This window comes from Acipenser ruthenus, chromosome 14, assembly GCF_902713425.1.
Source record: "Acipenser ruthenus chromosome 14, fAciRut3.2 maternal haplotype, whole genome shotgun sequence".
Classification (NCBI taxonomy): domain Eukaryota; kingdom Metazoa; phylum Chordata; class Actinopteri; order Acipenseriformes; family Acipenseridae; genus Acipenser; species Acipenser ruthenus.
Genome location: NC_081202.1, coordinates 1,719,371 through 1,744,912, shown reverse-complemented (window position 1 = coordinate 1,744,912; position 25,542 = coordinate 1,719,371). Strand labels below are relative to the sequence as shown.

General features: G+C 46.1%; 1 protein-coding gene across 6 annotated transcripts; it reads right to left on the bottom strand.

Moving 5' to 3' along the window:
• Positions 1–4,473: 4,473 nt before the first annotated feature.
• Positions 4,474–25,542, bottom strand: LOC117419398 (dynein axonemal heavy chain 3-like). Of its 6 annotated transcripts, none has more exons than XM_058985524.1 (8): positions 24,433–25,540; positions 23,359–23,501; positions 15,716–15,824; positions 13,062–13,199; positions 8,715–8,829; positions 7,969–8,102; positions 6,709–6,888; positions 4,474–6,111 (listed from the first exon to the last, which is right to left on the bottom strand). In XM_058985524.1, the coding sequence occupies exons 5-8, from the start codon at positions 8,820–8,822 to the stop codon at positions 5,892–5,894; spliced, it is 642 nt and encodes a 213-aa protein (XP_058841507.1). In that variant the 5' UTR covers positions 8,823–8,829; positions 13,062–13,199; positions 15,716–15,824; positions 23,359–23,501; positions 24,433–25,540; the 3' UTR covers positions 4,474–5,891. The 6 variants fall into 6 exon arrangements, with proteins under 6 accessions (XP_058841507.1, XP_058841504.1, XP_058841506.1 ...); XM_058985521.1 differs by having other exon boundaries at positions 6,709–6,891; positions 24,433–25,531; XM_058985523.1 differs by lacking the exon at positions 13,062–13,199 and having other exon boundaries at positions 6,709–6,891; positions 24,433–25,533.

Genomic DNA, 25,542 nt, shown 5'->3' with positions numbered 1-25,542 from the left:
CAAGGCGACTTACAGAGACTAGGATGTGTGAACTATGCATCAGTTGCAGAGTCACTTACAATTACGTCTCACCCGAAAGACGGAGCACAAGGAGGTGAAGTGACTTGCTCAGGGTCACACAATGAGTCAGTGGCTGAGATGGGATTTGAACCAGGGACCTCCTGGTTACAAGCCCTTTTCTTTCACCACTGGACCACACAATTACCCTGCATTAGCCCTTTAAAAGACCAAGATGTTTAGTTTGGCACATTATCAGCATGCATTTCTACACCACTGGAGTGCATGCACTTGTACAGGATTAAGTGTATGTGTATGCAAGCAGTGGAGATGCTGTGTTTGTGCTTCAATAGGGACACAACAACCACCCATCCTTTGAGCTTTACTCAGTGACAGGACCAGCCCAGCACTGTTCTGAGCACTATATTCAATTTACTCAGTGACAGGACCAGCCCAGCACTGTTCTGAGCACTATATTCAATTTACTCAGTGACAGGACCAGCCCAGCACTGTTCTGAGCACTATATTCAATTTACTCAGTGACAGGGCCAGCCCAGCACTGTTCTGAGCACTATATTCAATTTACTCAGTGACAGGACCAGCCCAGCACTGTTCTGAGCACTATATTCAATTTACTCAGTGACAGGACCAGCCCAGCACTGTTCTGAGCACTATATTCAATTTACTCAGTGACAGGACCAGCCCAGCACTGTTCTGAGCACTATATTCAATTTACTCAGTGACAGGACCAGCCCAGCACTGTTCTGAGCACTATATTCAATTTACTCAGTGACAGGACCAGCCCAGCACTGTTCTGAGCACTATATTCAATTTACTCAGTGACAGGGCCAGCCCAGCACTGTTCTGAGCACTATATTCAATTTACTCAGTGACAGGACCAGCCCAGCACTGTTCTGAGCACTATATTCAATTTACTCAGTGACAGGACCAGCCCAGCACTGTTCTGAGCACTATATTCAATTTACTCAGTGACAGGGCCAGCCCAGCACTGTTCTGAGCACTATATTCAATTTACTCAGTGACAGGACCAGCCCAGCACTGTTCTGAGCACTATATTCAATTTACTCAGTGACAGGGCCAGCCCAGCACTGTTCTGAGCACTATATTCAATTTACTCAGTGACAGGGCCAGCCCAGCACTGTTCTGAGCACTATATTCAATTTACTCAGTGACAGGACCAGCCCAGCACTGTTCTGAGCACTATATTCAATTTACTCAGTGACAGGACCAGCCCAGCACTGTTCTGAGCACTATATTCAATTTACTCAGTGACAGGACCAGCCCAGCACTGTTCTGAGCACTATATTCAATTTACTCAGTGACAGGACCAGCCCAGCACTGTTCTGAGCACTATATTCAATTTACTCAGTGACAGGGCCAGCCCAGCACTGTTCTGAGCACTATATTCAATTTACTCAGTGACAGGGCCAGCCCAGCACTGTTCTGAGCACTATATTCAATTTACTCAGTGACAGGGCCAGCCCAGCACTGTTCTGAGCACTATATTCAATTTACTCAGTGACAGGGCCAGCCCAGCACTGTTCTGAGCACTATATTCAATTTACTCAGTGACAGGGCCAGCCCAGCACTGTTCTGAGCACTATATTCAATTTACTCAGTGACAGGACCAGCCCAGCACTGTTCTGAGCACTATATTCAATTTACTCAGTGACAGGGCCAGCCCAGCACTGTTCTGAGCACTATATTCAATTTACTCAGTGACAGGGCCAGCCCAGCACTGTTCTGAGCACTATATTCAATTTACTCAGTGACAGGGCCAGCCCAGCACTGTTCTGAGCACTATATTCAATTTACTCAGTGACAGGGCCAGCCCAGCACTGTTCTGAGCACTATATTCAATTTACTCAGTGACAGGGCCAGCCCAGCACTGTTCTGAGCACTATATTCAATTTACTCAGTGACAGGACCAGCCCAGCACTGTTCTGAGCACTATATTCAATTTACTCAGTGACAGGGCCAGCCCAGCACTGTTCTGAGCACTATATTCAATTTACTCAGTGACAGGACCAGCCCAGCACTGTTCTGAGCACTATATTCAATTTACTCAGTGACAGGGCCAGCCCAGCACTGTTCTGAGCACTATATTCAATTTACTCAGTGACAGGGCCAGCCCAGCACTGTTCTGAGCACTATATTCAATTTACTCAGTGACAGGGCCAGCCCAGCACTGTTCTGAGCATTATATTCAATTTACTCAGTGACAGGACCAGCCCAGCACTGTTCTGAGCACTATATTAATTCCAGCAAGGGAAAGAGAAGCCCTGAAGCAGACAGGTAAAGGTTCAGTATTGTTCAGAGCTCACTGCCCCTTTACACGAGAGCTGGCCCCTCAAGCAGTCTTCTGTGGTCCTTTCTATTTTTATCATTCTAGATACTCCTATGAAATATGCTTTATGTTTTTTGCAGTTGGATGTAGCACAAGCTGTTGGGCAGAATTAATGCATTGTATAAGCAGAGCCTGCCTTGTTGAGCAGAGATTCAATGCACACTCTTCACAGGGCAAATTAGTTATGGATTTTCTGTCTGATTTCAAATAACTTCAAGGAGGTTGCATCCATATGCTCGGTGCTCAGTGTGCAGTGTGCGTTGCTTAGTGTTCAGTGCTAGGTGCTCTGTGCTCGGTGCTCAGTGTGCAGTGCTAGGTGCTCGGTGCTTTTTTTTAAATTGTGAAATTGGGCCTGTAGTCTCTCTGAAGTCAGTCAGTGCGAATGCTGTTTTATGTGCTCTGAAAAAATAAATAATTTGGTCCTGGATAAAATAAGCAAGCCTCTTTCATTTGGGAGTTCCCAAGGCTAGCTGTGGACTGTTGTTGTGAACATCAGAGAGGGGCAGCCAGTCTTTTGGTTTAAAACTTTTTTTTCTTCCTCACCCTTTCACTAAATCTTTTCCCCTTAAGAGATTTGTACTTGTAACAAAGCCCATATTCTATTACCTGCACTGTTCAGAGTGACGGACCAGCATGCTCTGAGCCCCTCCCCTGCCATAGTGTAGGCAAGGTGAGCTGAGAGAGAGATAGAGATAGAGAGTGGCGGAGTGGGCAGGGTAACGAAGTGCAAAGGGTTCAGACAGCTGGTCCAGAGGTTGATTATTTCATTTACATCGCTGCAACATGTGTGTTGACGAATCTAGATGGCTGTAAGAACTCTGCACGATGTCTGGTGTCTCGGTGTAATAATAAAAGTGTTGTTGACTGTGTGGATCCCTTCATTCTCTGTAACCCTGCATCTTACCACTTAAACACATGTTTCACACGCTGCTGAATTGTTCAGAAAGTGGGTACTCACATTGGAGCAGAAGTGCTTCCTGAGGCTGGAGAAGGAGGTCAGGGTGGAGAGGCGCACAAGCTCGCCCCAGGATTGGCCCTTGAGCCAGGCAGGGGCAGGGTTTGAGTAGGGGTTCTCCAGGGCCACGCCCCCGGTCAGTAGGAAGCTCCACTCCTCCTCATCCACCCGGCCACGGTTCCGCTGCAGCCCCACGCAGAGCAGGAAGGAGAAGAGCGTCTTGTGCTTCTCGAACAGCGAGCGGCACACGTTCTGGTACACGCTGCGGGTGTGTGATGAGGGTTATCATCCTGCAGTGTACTGGGATTCTATTATAGGAAGGGAGTGTGGAGGAGTCTGGTCTCTCTCACCTGTATGTGAAGTGAGTGTGGAGGAGTCTGGTCTCACCTGTATGTGAAGTGAGCGTGGAGGAGTCTGGTCTCTCTCACCTGTATGTGAAGTGAGTGTGGAGGAGTCTGGTCTCTCTCACCTGTATGTGAAGTGAGTGTGGAGGAGTCTGGTCTCTCTCACCTGTATGTGAAGTGAGTGTGGAGGAGTCTGGTCTCACCTGTATGTGAAGTGAGTGTGGAGGAGTCTGGTCTCTCTCACCTGTATGTGAAGTGAGTGTGGAGGAGTCTGGTCTCACCTGTATGTGAAGTGAGCGTGGAGGAGTCTGGTCTCTCTCACCTGTATGTGAAGTGAGTGTGGAGGAGTCTGGTCTCTCTCACCTGTATGTGAAGTGAGTGTGGAGGAGTCTGGTCTCTCTCACCTGTATGTGAAGTGAGTGTGGAGGAGTCTGGTCTCACCTGTATGTGAAGTGAGTGTGGAGGAGTCTGGTCTCTCTCACCTGTATGTGAAGTGAGTGTGGAGGAGTCTGGTCTCTCTCACCTGTATGTGAAGTGAGTGTGGAGGAGTCTGGTCTCTCTCACCTGTATGTGAAGTGAGTGTGGAGGAGTCTGGTCTCTCTCACCTGTATGTGAAGTGAGTGTGGAGGAGTCTGGTCTCACCTGTATGTGAAGTGAGTGTGGAGGAGTCTGGTCTCACCTGTATGTGAAGTGAGTGTGGAGGAGTCTGGTCTCTCTCACCTGTATGTGAAGTGAGCGTGGAGGAGTCTGGTCTCTCTCACCTGTATGTGAAGTGAGTGTGGAGGAGTCTGGTCTCACCTGTATGTGAAGTGAGTGTGGAGGAGTCTGGTCTCTCTCACCTGTATGTGAAGTGAGCGTGGAGGAGTCTGGTCTCTCTCACCTGTATGTGAAGTGAGTGTGGAGGAGTCTGGTCTCACCTGTATGTGAAGTGAGCGTGGAGGAGTCTGGTCTCTCTCACCTGTAAGAGATATTCTGAGGCATGTCTACACAGCTCTCCACCCTCCTCACAAAAGGGAGATATTCCATAGAGGCATGTCTACACAGCTCTCCACCCTCCTCACAAAAGGGAAATATTCCATAGAGGCACGTCTACACAGCTCTCCACCCTCCTCACAAAAGGGAAATATTCCATAGAGGAACATCTACACAGCTCTCCACCCTCCTCACAACTGAGATAGATGACCAGTAGATGGCGCTAATTAACTATTATATATGTTACAACACTATATTCATATGAATCACATTGTAAATAAATGCCCTGCTGTATAACTTGATATCTTATTTTTCAGGTTAAAATGGCTCTGGGTGGAGTTTAACTCGACATGGCTCTGCTGGCTGTTGTTTTCCACATTTCCAGTCTTGTAAAGGGTTAACGTGGAACATCACCTGTGAATCTCCAATAATAATGCCACCAGATAACGGGAAGCTGACCTTCTCATGCATTTGCTGATATGTGAACAACTCCCTCAGATTAGCTGCCTTCTTCACAGGGGATCCTCCAGGGGATGCTGGCTTAATTCATCAGGAAAAACAACCCTCTCAGCCATGCTCATAACGAGAGTCCTGATAACACATTTAAACCACCAACCACAGGACCCGCCATCGCAACTACAGAGCAGTCCTCTCCTCAATAATAAAATATGACATGTTTCATTCATCATCTGCTTTTGTTTTATTAAATTCCATGAGTCAGTAACAGCGGGGGTTCAACACACCACCAGGGGATCGGAGGGTCCTGTCCACAGAACTGTAACGCCTTTTTTTAGAGCCACACTGCTCAATTCCACTTGACGTTTCTGGTTCACATATATTTACATTTAAATTTTGGTCGCACTGTGCAGCATTCTTTTTACTTACAGTAGGGTCGCCTAAGTTTACCACAGTATTTGTGCAGCTTTGCGATGCTTTGCCCATGGTTATACTGTGCATTTACCATAGTTTATCCTGATTTGCCATGTTTATTAATATGCTTTACCATACCTCGCTATTCTTTCCAATGCTAACCTATTCTTCACCATGCTTTATTACACTTTACTGTGCGAAACTTTTCTAAGGGACCCTAATACCCGCTGCACAGGAAGTGAATCCACAGTGCGATGACAAGACACTGAACCTTTACCAAAGAAAGTTGTTTTTGCTAAAGAGAAGTAAGGTCATGATTATGAACCCCTGTTAGAACAGCGGACTGGAACAGAGAGACACATAGAAAGGCGTTCCTTGTGGTAGTCTACCAGGGCCCCTGCTCCCCTATCTTCATGCAGGGCTCCAGGCTGGCGGGGGCGAGGAGCTCCCTCCACAGACACCAGGAGGGGACGTTCCTGCGCAGGAACACGTAGTGGAACACGCTGTCCCGCTTGGGCATCTGCAGGGCTCGCGGGACCCGGAGCTCTCGGGGGCGGGGCTGCATGGAATCCTGGTCACAGAGGCTCTTAAAGAACTCGATGAACCTACAAGCAGTGGAGCAGCAGTGTGGAGTAGTGGTTAGGGCTCTGGACTCTTGACTGGAGGGTTGTGGGTTCAATCCCCAGTGGGGAACATTGCTGCTGTACCCTTGAGCAAGGTACTTTACCTAGATTGCTCCAGTGAAAACCCAACTGTATAAATGGGTAATTGTATGTAAAAAATAATGTAATTGTATGTAAACATAATGTGCTATCTTGTAACAATTGTAAGTCGCCCTGGATAAGGGCGTCTGTTAAGAAACAAATAATTATTTTACTTAAATTGGGGACATGCCTGTTTTTCAAGGACCAAACTATAGATTTAGAAAGTCTAAGCGAAAACCAGGAAGTGAAATGAAAAGGATTTTACTTGCATCTGTATGAGAGGTTTTTGTTTGGCCTTTGTTTGATCACAACAGATTTCATGCTAAGTCAGATTGTTAGTGATTGCTATCAGTAATCGTGCAGAATGTTTTGGAGAGCTTGTAGGTTTCGTTCCATTTTAATTAATACCTAACAACTTAATACATGTTAAAGAGAATCCCTCTGACAATGCGAGTATCTGCACAGCCCTGCAATAGGGAGGGGCGGTTCTCTCCCTACCGCTGCTTAGAGGAGGCATCAAGGAGACCCCCCAGTGACCAGACCACGGAGAAAAAGGCTCCGGCCACGATCATGCTGCTGGTCTCCTCCTGCTGTTTCTGCTTGCTGGTCTGGAAGTTTTTTTCCTGCTCCTCCAGAGTCTCGACACAGGCCTCTTCTCTCTCCACTGCAGAATCCACACTGCTGCAGGAAAGGAGACACACGGTCACAGTGAGGGGCAGACTCGCTCATCAATACAGGCTGTCCACTGGACTGTCCACAGCGGTCAGAGTGTCTCAGATGTGGCTCAAGCTTCTCTTGTCTAACAGAACCTCGAACACACTTGAGAGATTGTGCGTTTTCCCATTGTAACCATTCCCTGTATATTAAATCAGCAAACACAGACACTGTCTGACAGCAAACAAACTGGTACTAAATACCAGAGCGTGGCTTACACAGATTACCAGCGTTAATTCAAGGCTGACTCACTGCGCTCTGTAAACCAGCCAGCTGACAATAATCCCTCTTTCCTACAACAGCCTCAGTTCAAACTGATCAATTACAAGCTGCCAGTCGCCTATCACTGCAGGGGATGCTCCAGAGCTCCATTATTATCAGACTCAGACAGGGCTATATATTTTACACGCCACAGAAAAAGGGTAATGGTTCCAGGAAGCATCTGAAATCATTAAAACTTGAAATCTATAAGACACCCTGAGTTTCACCTCTGCAGGGGCTGTATAGTAAATCACAGCCAGAGGAAGCACTATTTTCAGCTTCCTACAGTATAAAAATTTTAGAAAACTCCTTCCAGCAAATTTTTAAAAAAGATAATTTAAGCATTAATTCAGGAGTCAGGGAAGTTTAAATTCCTTTCAGCGCACACAAGGTTACAGATTTACTGCAATTTTTCAGCTTTTTTGACAAAGCAAAAAACTAAAGCTATCATGTTACAAAACTAGTGACGAGTCACTCAGAAGGTTATGTGAGGGCTTGAAAGTTGGTAATTGTGTAACTTCCCTTATAAAAATGTCTATTCATGGTATTCTTGCTGTTTTAACATGCTTTTCCCATTGTTATACTTTGCATTTACAGTTTACTCTGGTTTGCCATGTTTTTTAAAATGCTTTACCATACCTCGTTATTCTTTACAAGGCTTGCCTATGGTTTACCATGCTTTCACTGTGCTTTATTACACTTAGCTTTCTCTACAGTTAAACGTAACTTTCATAAGGGTTTTAAGTTTTGTATTTCCAGTTAAAAAAAGAACAGTCTACCTACCTGATCTCAGCCAGCAGGCACTGGTAGAGCTTGAGCAGGGCGGAGGTGAGGTGCATCTGGGATGACTGCACCACCGGACGGCATCGCTGCTGGATGAAGTCCAAGCACGGCGGGAGCAGCCACTCACACAGCAGCTGCAACACAGGCAGAGGGGCCCTGTATGAGTGATCCCCCAGCACTCAGAAACATGCAGCAACACAGGCAGAGGGGCCCTGTATGAGTGATCCCCCAGCACTCAGAAACATGCAGCAACACAGGCAGAGGGGCCCTGTATGAGTGATCCCCCCAGCACTCAGAAACATGCAGCAACACAGGCAGAGGGGCCCTGTATGAGTGATCCCCCAGCACTCAGAAACATGCAGCAACACAGGCAGAGGGGCCCTGTATGAGTGATCCCCCCAGCACTCAGAAACATGCAGCAACACAGGCAGAGGGGCCCTGTATGAGTGATCCCCCAGCACTCAGAAACATGCAGCAACACAGGCAGAGGGGCCCTGTATGAGTGATCCCCCAGCACTCAGAAACATGCAGCAACACAGGCAGAGGGGCCCTGTATGAGTGATCCCCCAGCACTCAGAAACATGCAGCAACACAGGCAGAGGGGCCCTGTATGAGTGATCCCCCAGCACTCAGAAACATGCAGCAACACAGGCAGAGGGGCCCTGTATGAGTGATCCCCCCAGCACTCAGAAACATGCAGCAACACAGGCAGAGGGGCCCTGTATGAGTGATCCCCCAGCACTCACCTTTACCAAGTGTTTCTGCTCCGAGGTCAGGAAATGGGGCAGCTTGGTTTCCAGCCAGGACTGGACTAACGGCTCCCAGCCCAGGTCCATGGGCTCCATGTATATCATCCCACACCTGGGGACACAGTCACTGCACAGTCAGTCTCCCTGACACAAACACAGCACTCTCCTCCTGCACACTCGTGTTTCTGTTTGCCATGCTCTTCACGTGTCTCTCCATACACTGCATGTACTTCTCTGTGATTTTCACCAGGCTTTGCTGTATTTTTACTGTGGTATAGTGCTGCAAACGTTCATGAGGGCAGACAATAAGTTCCACTAAACCTCTTTAAAATCTTAGGGAAGGCCATGGTGAGAAAGCATGCGTTGTGCATTGTACTGTCTGACAGCATTCTTGTGTGCCAGTGTATCAGTGTGTGTCGGTGTCCTTGGGTCACTATCAGTTGTCCATGTGCCAGTGTGTCCTTTTGAAAGTGTCTCTGTGCCAGTGTGTCCCTGTGCCAGTGTGTCCTTTTGAAAGTGTCCCTGTGCCAGTGTGTCCCTGTGTCCCTCTGTAAGTGTGTCCCTGTGCCAGTGTCAGTCATTGGGGTTTACTGCTTGGAATCCAACAGGAGTTGAAGATTACTTAAAGTCTTGCCTTTGTAACTTTCAATGCACATTTTCTTTGCTCGTAATTCTAGTATTCAATTTTTTAAATTACCATAGATACACTGATAATTGACTGCATGTAATTAATCTAATAAAACACATGCATTACTGTGAGGACAACTAGAAGTGGAATTCTGTATTTAAAATGGTAGATGTTCCCAATATTTTCAAAAATGCTTTGCTGAAAATATAATACTGTAAAGGCATAAATATTTGGCAAATCACCCCAATAAAACCTATTTTGCTCCAGAAATTTTGCTGGTGACCTGTTAATATACAAAGTATACATCGTTAATGGAATTTGATATTCCTGGCAAAAAATGTTCATACACGGAAAACACATAATAAAAGGCTCGAAAATATTTATGACTTTACAGTATATATATTATATATTCGTTATTCGTTAAAATAAAAATAAAAAACTGTGGAAATGGATATTTGGTAAAAGGTTCAAGCTGCGCTAAAAAGGGCATTACAATCCATTGTATTACTCGGAGTGCTATTATCACTCCCCCCATTCGTTGAGCTGAGGTAGGTTTTGTATTTTAAACTTTAGTTAAGCATTCACATTTCTCCAGGAAGGGCGTGGCAGCGTGACCCTGTTTTAGAGGTGTCCTGTCCCCGTCTCTCCTCCTGCTTTTCAAAGTATTCTCAGAATGCCTTTTGCACAAACCCGGCTGCAGAGCTTTCAAATGAAATAAAAAGCTAATGGGACCATAACTAAAACAAATAATAAATAACAGTGCATTAAAAACTGCTGCAGCGCTAAAACCTCAATCAGTCACAGGTAACAAGCTTTCTGCTCGTCGCGAGGGACTAATGGTGCTGATGGAGACTGTGCATCGATTGTGTTGTGACAGGTACAGATCACAGCAATTGCATGGCTGGAGCTCGCCTCGCTCCATCACACCAAACTGACTGCTAGATTACAAGCCCCAAATCAATTTCGCAAAGGCAATAGCGAGGCGGGCTGGGAGATGGGAAAAGGCTGCCTGACTTAACTGAACATAATGCATTATTAAAGCATGGGATGATCTGATAAAATAAGAAATAAAAAACTGAAATCTAGCTGTCAAAAAAAATAATAATAATAATACGGGCAGACTCAAAAATGTATAAAAGGAGTATTGAGTTTCCAGGATCTCATTACGTCGCAATGGAATTGGTGTTGCTTCAACACGTTCCTCAAAACACAGGATCCCCGGGGAGCGCTCCTCTAAGTCCGGGGGAGCTGAGGGGGGGGGGGGGGGGGGGGGGGGGTGGAACACAGCACAGGTATCCAATTGGTTACGTCTAACTAGAATTCTGTTAACACTTTGTCTCATTGTATAACTAAGGACACAGCAGGTATCAATTACACAAGTTTAAGAAGGTTGTTACCTTATATAACTGACGGCATACTTTAGAACAGGGCATGAATATCCATGTAATTACATTGTTATACCTGGGTAACTACTAGGGGTGGGTACTGGGACCGAGGATCCGTATTGCAATATATTTCAATACTGAATACAATATTGCGATATATTGTGATACATATTGGAATTCAACGGCGAATGATGCTGCTGTTGATTTTTTTCTACCAAAATAAATCTCCATATATACACTGTGCTTGTTGTCATTTTAATGGAATTTAAAGTATTAGAATCTAAGATGACAAATTAAACTCTCCTATGAAATGCCCAGTAACTCGTTTTTGTTGGCTCCTCTGAAGTACGTGCATGTGCTCCCAATTTGAAAAACAGAAAAACAGTGCTGGTTTGAAAGCGATTTAAAATTCTGTTTTTCAAAAGTGCATCCTATGACTGTGGCCAGAAACACAGGTTTAAAGCTGCTTTATATAATCGGTCCGTGCAGAGACTCGGGGTCTGGAATAAACGACTGACCTTGCTTTTAAAATATATATTCCAAAAGCATAAATACTGGTAAGTAATGAAGTAATGTTATAAACGATTTATTTATGTATCTGCTTTGCTTGTTTTTTTCTCACAGCTTACAGTACCAGAACTGCTGTTTTCTTATCTGATGAGATTAGATACGGTTCTTAAATTGGTGACGAATAAAAAATAGCTGAGCGTTTGTTTAATTCTTAATTTTATTGCATGCAGAGCTCCAGAAAAAAAAAGGGGGGGGGGAACGTGATACACTATACAGGACATAGTGGTGATTGAAGTTCTGTGCTGGAGATGACCTCATTGAAAGGAATAGAAAAAAACATGCATGATAAAAAATAGCCAAAAAATAACCAAACCACCAAAGTCTCATGCGAGACGCATGCATGATCTATTAAGTTCAGTGTACAAATACAACGTGAATTCATATCATTTGTTTTAGAAAAGACAGTATTGTAATTGGTGTTTCCGGTACTTTAAGATGTAGGACTACACTGTATTTTACTTCAGCCCAGCCTTGCATAAACAACAAACCGCAATGTCTGATGCGATACAGCCATCCTTTTAGATCTTTTTACTAGGAAATGAGTCCACACACGTGGCTTTGCTTTGCAGAATTTAAGCAGCTCAAAATCTCTGTGTGCTTCTGCCATATTTTGTTTTGTGTTAGCACAGCTCACAATATGAGTTCTCGCGGGAAGTGATTATCTCACGAGATAATAGCCAACATTTTCCAGTAGATCCTTGAATCAGTTTAGCCAAAAATACCCGTGTGGCTGTTCAAACACTGGTTATTGTATTTCCTGACGAATATCGCAATATACCCATATATCAGTATTATCACGCACCCCTAGTCTGTAATCATGCACAACCACGGCAGGGGCACTACCTTACTGAGAAGGACCCAACAAGACCCAACATGCTCCGAGTGACACGTGGTTCCAGGTGGATAAGGTTATGGTTAGGGTAGATAAAGTTAGGTGGGTTAGGGTGGATAAGGTTAGGTGGGTTAGGGTTAGGGTGGATAAGGTTAGGTGGGTTAGGGTTAGGGTGGATAAGGTTAGGGTGGATAAGGTTAGGGTGGATAAGGTTAGGTGGGTTAGGGTTAGGGTGGATAAGGTTAAGGTTAGGGTGGATAAGGTTAGGTGGGTTAGGGTTAGGGTGGATAAGGTTAAGGTTAGGGTGGATAAGGTTAGGTGGGTTAGGGTTAGGGTGGATAAGGTTAGGGTGGATAAGGTTAGGGTGGATAAGGTTAGGTGGGTTAGGGTTAGGGTGGATAAGGTTAAGGTTAGGGTGGATAAGGTTAGGTGGGTTAGGGTTAGGGTGGATAAGGTTAGGGTGGATAAGGTTAGGGTTAGGGTGGATAAGGTTAGGTGGGTTAGGGTGGATAAGGTTAGGTGGGTTAGGGTTAGGGTGGATAAGGTTAGGGTTAGGGTGGATAAGGTTAGGTGGGTTAGGGTTAGGGTGGATAAGGTTAGGGTTAGGGTGGATAAGGTTAGGTGGGTTAGGGTTAGGGTGGATAAGGTTAGGGTGGATAAGGTTAGGTGGGTTAGGGTTAGGGTGGATAAGGTTAGGGTGGATAAGGTTAGGTGGGTTAGGGTTAGGGTGGATAAGGTTAGGGTGGATAAGGTTAGGTGGGTTAGGGTTAGGGTGGATAAGGTTAGGGTGGATAAGGTTAGGTGGGTTAGGGTTAGGGTGGATAAGGTTAGGTGGGTTAGGGTTAGGGTGGATAAGGTTAGGGTGGATAAGGTTAGGTGGGTTAGGGTTAGGGTGGATAAGGTTAGGGTGGATAAGGTTAGGTGGCTACCTGCTCCGAGCATAGTCTGTAAGTGGCCACGATTTTTGCTGCCAGGTTGCGGGCGTCGACAAAGCCGATGGCGTAGAGAGAGATCTCCGCAATCAGGACGTAGTCTGGGACCATCATGGCCACCGTGCGGAACAGCACCTAAACAGGACCAGAGACACGTCCTCACTTTAGCACTGCACCCAGGAGACCACATACATTCACAGTGTCCACACCTAAACAGGACCAGAGACACGTCCTTACTTTAGCACTGCACCCAGGAGACCACATACATTCACAGTGTCAGCACCTAAACAGGACCAGAGGCACGTCCTCACTTTAGCACTGCACCCAGGAGACCACATACATTCACAGTGTCAGCACCTAAACAGGACCAGAGGCACGTCCTCACTTTAGCACTGCACCCAGGAGACCACATACATTCACAGTGTCAGCACCTAAACAGGACCAGAGGCACGTCCTCACTTTAGCACTGCACCCAGGAGACCACATACATTCACAGTGTCAGCACCTAAACAGGACCAGAGACACGTCCTCACTTTAGCACTGCACCCAGGAGACCACATACATTCACAGTGTCAGCACCTAAACAGGACCAGAGACACGTCCTCACTTTAGCACTGCACCCAGGAGACCACATACATTCACAGTGTCCACACCTAAACAGGACCAGAGACACGTCCTTACTTTAGCACTGCACCCAGGAGACCACATACATTCACAGTGTCAGCACCTAAACAGGACCAGAGGCACGTCCTCACTTTAGCACTGCACCCAGGAGACCACATACATTCACAGTGTCAGCACCTAAACAGGACCAGAGGCACGTCCTCACTTTAGCACTGCACCCAGGAGACCACATACATTCACAGTGTCAGCACCTAAACAGGACCAGAGGCACGTCCTCACTTTAGCACTGCACCCAGGAGACCACATACATTCACAGGGTCAGCACCTAAACAGGACCAGAGACACGTCCTCACTTTAGCACTGCACCCAGGAGACCACATACATTCACAGTGTCAGCACCTAAACAGGACCAGAGGCACGTCCTCACTTTAGCACTGCACCCAGGAGACCACATACATTCACAGTGTCAGCACCTAAACAGGACCAGAGGCACGTCCTCACTTTAGCACTGCACCCAGGAGACCACATACATTCACAGTGTCAGCACCTAAACAGGACCAGAGACACGTCCTCACTTTAGCACTGCACCCAGGAGACCACATACATTCACAGTGTCAGCACCTAAACAGGACCAGAGACACGTCCTTACTTTAGCACTGCACCCAGGAGACCACATACATTCACAGGGTCAGCACTTAAACAGGACCAGAGACACGTCCTCACTTTAGCACTGCACCCAGGAGACCACATACATTCACAGTGTCAGCACCTAAACAGGACCAGAGACACGTCCTCACTTTAGCACTGCACCCAGGAGACCACATACATTCACAGTGTCAGCACCTAAACAGGACCAGAGACACGTCCTTACTTTAGCACTGCACCCAGGAGACCACATACATTCACAGGGTCAGCACTTAAACAGGACCAGAGGCACATCCTTACTTTAGCACTGCACTAAGGAGACCACATACATTCACAGGGTCAGCACTTAAACAGGACCAGAGACACGTCCTCACTTTAGCACTGCACTAAGGAGACCACATACATTCACAGGGTCAGCACTTAAACAGGACCAGAGGCACGTCCTTACTTTAGCACTGCACTAAGGAGACCACATACATTCACAGGGTCAGCACTTAAACAGGACCAGAGACACGTCCTCACTTTAGCACTGCACTAAGGAGACCACATACATTCACAGGGTCAGCACTTAAACAGGACCAGAGGCACGTCCTTACTTTAGCACTGCACTAAGGAGACCACATACATTCACAGGGTCAGCACTTAAACAGGACCAGAGACACGTCCTCACTTTAGCACTGCACTAAGGAGACCACATACATTCACAGGGTCAGCACTTAAACAGGACCAGAGACACGTCCTCACTTTAGCACTTCTGTAATACTGCAACAAATACTGTAATATTCTAAAGTTCTGCCAAAATACTATGGTATTCTGTATTACTGCAACAAAGTAGTATTCTGTAGTATTCTATAATTCTAAGCCAACATACTGCTGGGTGATTCCGGCTCATGTGCACCAAACCCTGGGAGGTGTTTCCTCCCCCTGGGATGGAGAAGGGGGTCGTGTGTGAGTGCAATGGGAGAGCTGTGCACTGTACTGTAACTCACGCCCCAAAGCTTTGCAACAACGTCAACTTTTCACCATGTGGGGGTTGATCTTGAAAAACAACGTTCGCATCAAACCTTTCCACTAAAACGCAATTAATTGATGCAAGCCATTGACGCAAGGGGTCCTTAGTCCACTTGAACTGGAATGGCGCTACAGATGGTGCACTCCCATGAGAGATTTTTGTCAATGCTATGATTTCTGTGCTGTGTTTTTTGTGAAAGTAGTAAAAATAAAACTGTTAATGTTGCAAAGATAAAAAATAAAAGGTTAATTGAAGGACTTCAAAAGTACTGTATGCTTGTGTGCAAACTGGACTGTGCCTAGATTCCATGGATTGGGATCAGAGAGAGTAACGCACACACAGACACACAGAGCCAGTGATTCATGCCCACCTGTTTGGCCACAGCTTTGGCCAGGTCCTTGAATGTTTCTGTCTTCCCTGTCCCAGCCGGTCTCTCTGGAGGTCCTCCCAGGTTTAGCTGCAGGGCTCCCATCAGCATCCTGACCAAAGAGGAACGTGGAGTTACTGCTAAACACGGCCGGGAACATTATTTTCATTGTGCCAGCAGTGCGGCAGTAGAATATGTAAGTAAGAGTATATGGGTATAGAGAGTAACAGTATTTACAGCCTGCTCATCAGGTGTCAATCCCACACCCGCTGCAGGGGTGCAACACAGGGACAGGTATATTCCCTGGATTATCCACAGCGATCCGCTGATCAGGCTGCCTGGGGGCTGGACTCTGTCATTCCCAATGTAACTCAGAGGGAAGCGCGTGGAACTCAGGAGGGGTGCAGCATTAATGCAAATCCCTTCTCGTCAAATCCGTTTTCAATGAGCTCGCTTTTTTTCTATCATTAATGCAGCGGTATCGGCAATAACTTAGATTTTCTTTACAAATAAACATCTCTCTCTTGATTTATTTACCCGCAAGATGGGCGATGACTTTGGTTGTAAGTAAATAAAGATTGGAGTTTCAAGAACAGAGCATGTCAGCAGTATTCTTCAGCTGCTGTAGTTTCTGCTTTGTTTGTTGAGCTGTATTCTTCAGCTGCTGTAGTTTCTGCTTTGTTTGTTGAGCTGTGTTCTTCAGCTGCTGTAGTTTCTGCTTTGTTTATTGAGCTGTATTCTTCAGCTGCTCTAGTTTCTGCTTTGTTTATTGAGCTGTGTTCTTCAGCTGCTGTAGTGTCTGCTTTGTTTACTGAGCTGTATTCTTCAGCTGCTGTAGTTTCTGCTTTGTTTACTGAGCTGTATTCTTCAGCTGCTGTAGTTTCTGCTTTGTTTATTGAGCTGTATTCTTCAGCTGCTGTAGTTTCTGCTTTGTTTATTGAGCTGTATTCTTCAGCTGCTGTAGTTTCTGCTTTGTTTATTGAGCTGTATTCTTCAGCTGCTGTAGTTTCTGCTTTGTTTATTGAGCTGTATTCTTCAGCTGCTGTAGTTTCTGCTTTGTTTACTGAGCTGTATTCTTCAGCTGCTGTAGTTTCTGCTTTGTTTATTGAGCTGTATTCTTCAGCTGCTGTAGTTTCTGCTTTGTTTATTGAGCTGTGTTCTTCAGCTGCTGTAGTTTCTGCTTTGTTTATTGAGCTGTGTTCTTCAGTTGCTGTAGTTTCTGCTTTGTTTGTTGAGCTGTATTCTTCAGCTGCTGTAGTTTCTGCTTTGTTTATTGAGCAGTATTCTTCAGCTGCTGTAGTTTCTGCTTTGTTTATTGAGCTGTGTTCTTCAGTTGCTGTAGTTTCTGCTTTGTTTGTTGAGCTGTATTCTTCAGCTGCTGTAGTTTCTGCTTTGTTTATTGAGCTGTGTTCTTCAGCTGCTGTAGTTTCTGCTTTGTTTATTGAGCTGTGTTCTTCAGCTGCTGTAGTTTCTGCTTTGTTTATTGAGCTGTATTCTTCAGCTGCTGTAGTTTCTGCTTTGTTTATTGAGCTGTATTCTTCAGCTGCTGTAGTTTCTGCTTTGTTTATTGAGCTGTATTCTTCAGCTGCTGTAGTTTCTGCTTTGTTTATTGAGCTGTATTCTTCAGCTGCTGTAGTTTCTGCTTTGTTTATTGAGCTGTATTCTTCAGCTGCTGTAGTTTCTGCTTTGTTTATTGAGCTGTATTCTTCAGCTGCTGTAGTTTCTGCTTTGTTTATTGAGCTGTATTCTTCAGCTGCTGTAGTTTCTGCTTTGTTTATTGAGCTGTATTCTTCAGCTGCTGTAGTTTCTGCTTTGTTTATTGAGCTGTATTCTTCAGCTGCTGTAGTTTCTGCTTTGTTTATTGAGCTGTATTCTTCAGCTGCTGTAGTTTCTGCTTTGTTTGTTGAGCTGTATTCTTCAGCTGCTGTAGTTTCTGCTTTGTTTATTGAGCAGTATTCTTCAGCTGCTGTAGTTTCTGCTTTGTTTATTGAGCTGTATTCTTCAGCTGCTGTAGTTTCTGCTTTGTTTATTGAGCTGTATTCTTCAGCTGCTGTAGTTTCTGCTTTGTTTATTGAGCTGTATTCTTCAGCTGCTGTAGTTTCTGCTTTGTTTATTGCACCACTGTTCTGTTGTTCTGTAATGAGGTTCCAATATTGAAATAAACAAAACTCGAATTGTTTATCTGCTATTCCATTTGATCAGCTGAGCTCTGTTTAAATGTGGGACTGGTTGTAATGAGATGCAGGACTGGTTGTAATGAGCTCTTTGTTTAAATGCAGGACTGGTTGTAATGAGCTAGTAGATGACTGACTTGACAGAGTGTCTCTTTTGAACCTGACTATTCGGGTTCGATCCTGCGTTCCTACTGTCTATCCTATAGGGGGCACTGACACATTCTTCCTCACAGTTGCTTAGGACACTTCCACAAAAAAGAGACAATCAGCTTCAAGGAAAGGCTGGTACAAGCAACTGCAGGAATCAGTGAAATAGAGCTGACCCGCACTTTATCAGAAAGCCATTATACAGGACAGGTTGTTTCAATACAGTCCAATAGCCGCATGCCTGGGGGTGTTGTCCTGCACGTGGTGAAGCCACGTTAAGCAGATTTTAGAACATATTTGAACACCCAACCCCTCCCAAAGTGAACTGGTTGTCAGTTGAAATCAGGCAGAGTGGTTTTGAAAGTTCCAAGCTGTGCTGTGTGGTGACATATCTGCACAGGTTGGAACACTTGTCACTGTAGCCAATGAGATTGCTCCCACTAATTCTGCCATTTTAGAAGAATCTAAAGATGGGCTGCACACCGAACAAGCCTCTCACATTGCACAGGGTAATACAGCACAACAGCGCAGCAGGCTTCCTCCTGGGGAATGAAGAAAGAGAGACTTGGCTGAGTGTAAAGGACATTTCAAAAGGAGTTCTCTGTAGAGAACGGCTGCTGTCAAGGTTTACCCCACACAGCGTGTTTCAGGTCAGCCTGGCAGAGAAGCAGCTTGGCTTCATCAAGCAATCAGTACTCCTTTCAAGAAAGCCTGCTTTCAGAAGCCCTTGTCTGGCCTCGTTACTCAACAGACATCAGAACCCCGAAGCCGAATCAGTAATGGCTGTAGTTGTGTTTCTGCAGACAAACACTGTAAATGGAGATGTATCTGCAAACGCCAGCTAAGGGACAGCTGTGTGTACATTAACTATCGAGGGAGACTGACTCCCTCCCAGGTTACCAATCAATCACTTTATTCAGTCACTTTATTCTAGTCACTTTATTCTAGCCCATTTAAAGATCATGCACTCACAGCTTAACATCCACTCCATTGGGAACAGTGCCTGGCTACATCCTCTCACAATGCGACTGGGGAGCAGCCTCTGGAAGGAATGTCTCCCTCTGCTGGTTTGCAGTGGTCCAGTAAGTTACAGTAGCAATAAATACTTTACGCAAACTAATGAATTCCTCGTCCCTCCACACACCTGCAAGCCCCCTTCCTGTTTAAGGTTAAAGGGTTGGGTGAGGGTTCAGAATAATGTGAGGAGTCACAATAGCACCTTACTCTGGCTATGACCAGGGTCCCTGGTTCAAATCTGTATTTGCTCAAAACAAACAGGAACTGGCTGCATCTTCAACGGGTCTCACACGTGGCACTGCTCAAATTCTTCTGAATGCCTCCTGCACTGATGTGCATGCATTGTAACAGTGCATTCATGGTGAGAATCAGGAGCTGGTGTAGCTTGCAATGCTGTAGCCTTGCTCCACACTGCAGTAGCGTGTTTGACTATGATGCACACGTCAGGAGAATTTTGTTTTTTTCTAGCTATGGGATCCAGGCACAAAGCATAACTCATCTAGAAATGCAAACCTGTAACAGCGGTCAGTGAGTGGGGTGATGACCAGCCGACCGGTGTTGCCCAGGTGCCATACGGCACCAACGTGGTGATCATCCTCACCACAGCATGCCCCTCCTCCCAGTAGTACCACTGCTGGACCCGGGAGAGAGTTACACTGCTGGACCTGGGAGAGAGTTACACTGCTGGACCAGGATTCCAGTGCAGAAACACTCACCATAATGGCACAAAACACGACAATGAATTCAACAATCAATCCATTATTGATCGCCATGAACCCTAGTGAACGTTTGTTGATCAGTTAATCGCCCTGGTGTCTTTCTTTTTTAGGAGATCGCTCATCCCCTATATTTTATGTTTAAATGTCTTTGGTTAAGAGCGTATTTCATTCTTGCGCACTCTTTGCTGTGTCAGTCCTGCGAGCAAAGCGAGTTTGGTATGCCATAGAAACAGTGCAAGAGAACGTATGCTCTGAGCTTGATTAGCGATCACCGAACACAGATGAAAAGCTGATACTTACGTACTTAATCAGTTTTTACAGAACCTTTTGTGGTTTAAACATTTGCAATGCTTTGTTGTTGACATTCTGAGTGCGATGTTATCAGTGTAGCTGCTGCTAATAGATTTTAATGGCCACATTACTTGTAAATTACATTACAAGCACATGTATGCTTTCAGTGTATTTGAAGACTTTTGTGAGGAGTCTACTTTGTGTATTCATTTTTTTAGCTTATAAATAATAAGCTGTTCTCAATGAATCGTTTATTAAGGATCATCACCTTTTTTTCAATCACGAAACCTGTAGCTGATTGCACACATCCAAACACCTGCCATAACACTGCCAATTTTTTTAGGTAGGTAAGTACATGTTAAAAGCAATCCTAGCCAAGGTGTTAAATCCATTTCTTTAGCTATTCTTAGCATTTGCAGCATTCGCACTGGCGATTGCTCCAGCCTCGTCACCTCTCCTGCAGGTGTAACTAGTCACTAAGGTTTGAGAAGCAGCTTCTACTTTCATCTGCTCTTGCTACAGCGTTCATTTTTACTCCAGCTGAATTTCAATGGAAGCTGGAAGTTTATCTGCCTGATGCACAGAGACCTGTGTGACTCAAACCCCCCTCCCCTCCACCCCCCCCCCCCCTCCCCTCCCCTCCCCTCCCACAGCTTCCCGTAATGAGCTTCACAGCCTTCCTAACAGAGTCGGCAGTTAACTGGCCTTTTAGTGTTTAATAATGTGACAGCTGTCAAGGCCCTTAATGCAGCGTGTTTGAGTAATGAGCTCTTCCATCAAATGGGTGCCCCCCGCCCTTCCAGGAGCAGTCAAAATCACAACGCCTACATGTTCTCTCTCTGGCTTTATCAGGGGCAGTCGCTGCACAGCGCTGGCTCACAAGACGCATGACCCACACTGTTCTGCGGTGAAGCTCAGCACTGGTTTACCATGAATCAGAGTCCCATGCGTGAACCTCTGTACCAGCTGCTAAAGGGACCGTGCTCTATCAGTTCTGTATCTACTGTAGAACATGTCTGCTTACTGCAGGAACAGCTCCGGCAAAAAAAAAAAAAAATAATAAAATATCTATCAGCTTCTGAACTTGCTAAAAGCTATTTTTTTAATTTTTTTTTTTAAATGAGACGGGGAAATATATTAGTGTGGCGCTTTGCACCGAATTAATCCAAATTAATCTTCCTAATGTTTCCACTATGTCTCTGAATTACAACACACGGCGGTCCTAAATCCAGGGTATGGGATGTGCTGATGAATTAATAATGCACAGCCTCTTTCATTTTATCTGTTTCCACTGCTTCCCTGCTTACAGTTATTGATTAGAGCGTCACTGTCGCACCTACAGCACAGCTACTCTGTCTCCTCAGAGAGTGTCTCTTCATACAGGACTTCTCTTGCTCTGTCTCCTCAGAGAGAGTGTCTCTTCATACAGGACTTCTCTTGCTCTGTCTCCTCAGAGAGTGTCTCTTCATACAGGACTTCTCTTGCTCTGTCTCCTCAGAGAGTGTCTGTTCATACAGGACTTCTCTTGCTCTGTCTCCTCAGAGAGTGTCTCTTCATACAGGACCTCTTGCTCTGTCTCCTCAGAGAGTGTCTCTTCATACAGGACTTCTCTTGCTCTGTCTCCTCAGAGAGTGTCTCTTCATACAGGACTTCTCTTGCTCTGTCTCCTCAGAGAGTGTCTCTTCATACAGGACTTCTCTTGCTCTGTCTCCTCAGAGAGTGTCTCTTCATACAGGACTTCTCTTGCTCTGTCTCCTCAGAGAGTGTCTCTTCATACAGGACTTCTCTTGCTCTGTCTCCTCAGAGAGTGTCTCTTCATACAGGACTTCTCTTGCTCTGTCTCCTCAGAGAGTGTCTCTTCATACAGGACTTCTCTTGCTGTGTCTCCTCAGAGAGTGTCTCTTCATACAGGACTTCTCTTGCTCTGTCTCCTCAGAGAGAGTGTCTCTTCATACAGGACTTCTCTTGCTCTGTCTCCTACTTTATGTGAATGTCAGGCTTGCCTGTTAGTAACTGGAGGAGGAGGCATTATCACTTACTGTATAGTTTTATGTGCACAGCTGCTTAAGTGCCTAATTAGTAAATGGAACGGAGAGTTCATTAAAAGTGATTTGAGCAGATAGATCCTTCGTGTAGTTCTGGATTGGGTGGGAGAACACTAGCCTCTATCACCAATACTGCAGTTTTCCCGTATGGTGAGACGGCTGGACATGACAGCGGTCCAGCTTTTCCGTGGGTGGAGGTGCACGGGCAGCCCTGACTGTAATATAAACACTCAATCTTGGCTTCATCCACAGGGTTGTGGATCATTATCACCATTCACACATGTTGTGCTTAAACCTCAACATAACAAGGTGTGTTACAGTCCAGCTGCTGTTTCACCTTCTCCACCGTCCTTACCTGGGAGCAGTATCACTGCAATGCTTCACTAAACTCTCGCTCTCTCAGACTGAGAGGAACTGCACCAGCCAGTCCTGAACAATCTAAAGAGCAGGGCTTAATAGGTGACTGTGGTGTAGCGTCCTGGGCAAGGCAGGTCTGCTCTCTTTGAAATATGAGACCCAGACACAGACCCACAGTTTCAATAAATCACAAATGACAAAACAAACAAAACACAGGAACAAAACAAAGGTTTGATCAAAACTCTACAAATAAAACTCTTCAAAATAAACACAACAGCACACCCAAGCTATGGCTTTCCAGTGCTCTTTCTCTCTCCACTCTGCACCCACTCTCACACAAACCTCTTTTGTTCCCATGTGGCCAGGGGCTTGTCTGATTCAATCAATCATCCAATCACCACCTGGCCACATTCCACACGTTTCCATTCACTCTCAATCAAACAATGAATCATTCAATCTAACAATCAAACCATGTGGCTGTGCAAACAGTGGCCATCTTGTTTACAGGGTGTCCCTTCACCAAGATGGCCGCCAGCCACCAAACTCTCACTCACAGGCACAGACACCCATGTGCAAAGTCTATGTTCTGTCACAGTGACATTTATTAAAGGCATATGCCCTTAACAGGTCTTAAAGGTACTGTTACAACAGAAAGCCAAGGTCAGACTGTGGTATTATGACAGTACAGAACAAAGATACATTCGAAAGACCTTTGATATAAACTTAGGTGTGGCTAAACAAACAAACAAACTAAAAATGTTGCCAGGGTGTAAACAATGAAACAACAAGAAAAACAAAAAAACGGAAAAAGTTTAAAACGGGTCCTTTAGAAGTACAAGAATCCTCAGCATTCCTAAAATGATTCCAAGCACGTGAAGCCGTGTAAGCAGAGGTACCGTGAACGTCGACGGTGATCAGAGCCCCCAGGGTAATGCGCTCCATTTTAGTGAGCTTGCCCCAGACCAGCCTCACGATGTCCTCCACCTGCCTGTTGCTCTTCTCCAGGTTAGGACTGCAGACCCCCTTCCTGGGTAATGGCCTGGGACAGAGAAAGGGGGGCATCAGCACAGAGGGCTCTAGACTTCTTAGAGAAACCTTTCTATTGTAGTGCTGTGGTATATCTTATGATAGAGTGTTTAATGAGAGAGCGAGGGAGAGAGATAGTTAAAGAAAGAAATGGAGAGTTGGAGAAGGGAGGGATGGATGGAATGAGAGGGAGGCAGAGACAGATGAAGGGAATGTGAGCGAGGGGGAGCTGGAGAAAGTGAGATAGAAAGAGGAAGAGAGACAGAGAGTAAGGGAGAAATGGACGACAGAGGGAGGAGTGTGGCCAGTGAGAGTGCTTTAATGTTTCTGGTTTATCCAGCTTGTTCACTCAGGTTGTCTCTTCTCATCTGCAGCTGGTGAGCTTGTGATTAAACCCCGGATTGAAACACTGCTTGATGGGCAGCCAGGCATGTTCACTTTAACACACTGTCTCTTTAATCTGGGCTCGGAGAGCCTGACACAAACATTCTCTTTAAATAACACACACTCCTTTACCGGCCCACACAGCTGTCTCTTTAATCTGGACTCGGAGAGCCTGACACAAACATTCTCTTTAAATAACACACGCTCCCCTACCGGCCCACACAGCCACTTTCAGGTGAACAAACAAAACAAACCTGATATCAACAGTTGCGGGGTGGGGGGGTGTTTGAGAACAAGATTGAGGAGTGAAGACTGTTACACCATCACACAGGCACAGGCGTATGTTACACCATCACACAGGCACAGGCGTATGTTACACCATCACACAGGCACAGGCATATGTCAGACTCTTAGTTGCAGTAGATGGACAGAGAGACAGACACACAGACACAGATGACAGACAGACGACAGTGAGTTAGACATAGTAGATGGGCAGAAGGACACACAGACAGTAGTTGGAAAGACACACAGACAGACAGTAGACTGCAGAGCAGACAGACCTGCGAAAGCTCCAGGGTCCAGTAGACTGCAGGGCAGACAGACCTGCGAGAGCTCCATGGTCCAGTAGACTGCAGAGCAGACAGACCTGCGAGAGCTCCATGGTCCAGTAGACTGCAGAGCAGACAGACCTGCGAGAGCTCCAGGGTCCAGCAAACTGCGGAGCAGACAGACCTGCGAGAGCTCCAGGGTCCAGTAGACTGCGGAGCAGACAGACCTGCGAGAGCTCCAGGGTCCAGTAGACTGCAGGGCAGACAGACCTGTGAGAGCTCCAGGGTCCAGTAGACTGCGGAGCAGACAGACCTGTGAGAGCTCCAGGGTCCAGTAGACTGCGGAGCAGACAGACCTGCGAGAGCTCCAGGGTCCAGTAGACTGCAGGGCAGACAGACCTGTGAGAGCTCCAGGGTCCAGTAGACTGCGGAGCAGACAGACCTGTGAGAGCTCCAGGGTCCAGTAGACTGCGGAGCAGACAGACCTGCGAGAGCTCCAAGGTCCAGTAGACTGCAGGGCAGACAGACCTGTGAGAGCTCCAGGGTCCAGTAGACTGCGGAGCAGACAGACCTGTGAGAGCTCCAGGGTCCAGTAGACTGCAGGGCAGACAGACCTGTGAGAGCTCCATGGTCCAGTAGACTGTGGAGCAGACAGATCTGCGAGAGCTCCAGGGTCCAGTAGACTGCAGGGCAGACAGACCTGCGAGAGCTCCATGGTCCAGTAGACTGCGGAGCAGACAGATCTGCGAGAGCTCCAGGGTCTAGTAGATAATGCTGGTGGTCAGCACCACCTGCCCAGGCCAGTGCAGCACCCAGTGGTGTCGGGGGGTCTGAGGGTACGCAGTGATGGAGCGGAGCAGAGCCTGCTGGAGGGATTCCTTCATCACCCTCTCCACCTGCCAACACACATACACACACTGTGAGAGACTATCAGGACACACACACACACACACTGTGAGAGACTATTAGGAAACACACACACACACACACTGTGAGAGACAATCAGGAAACACACATACACACACACATACACTGTGAGAGACTATCAGGAAACACACACACACACATACACTGTGAGGGACTATCAAGAAACACACACACACATACACACACTGTGAGAGA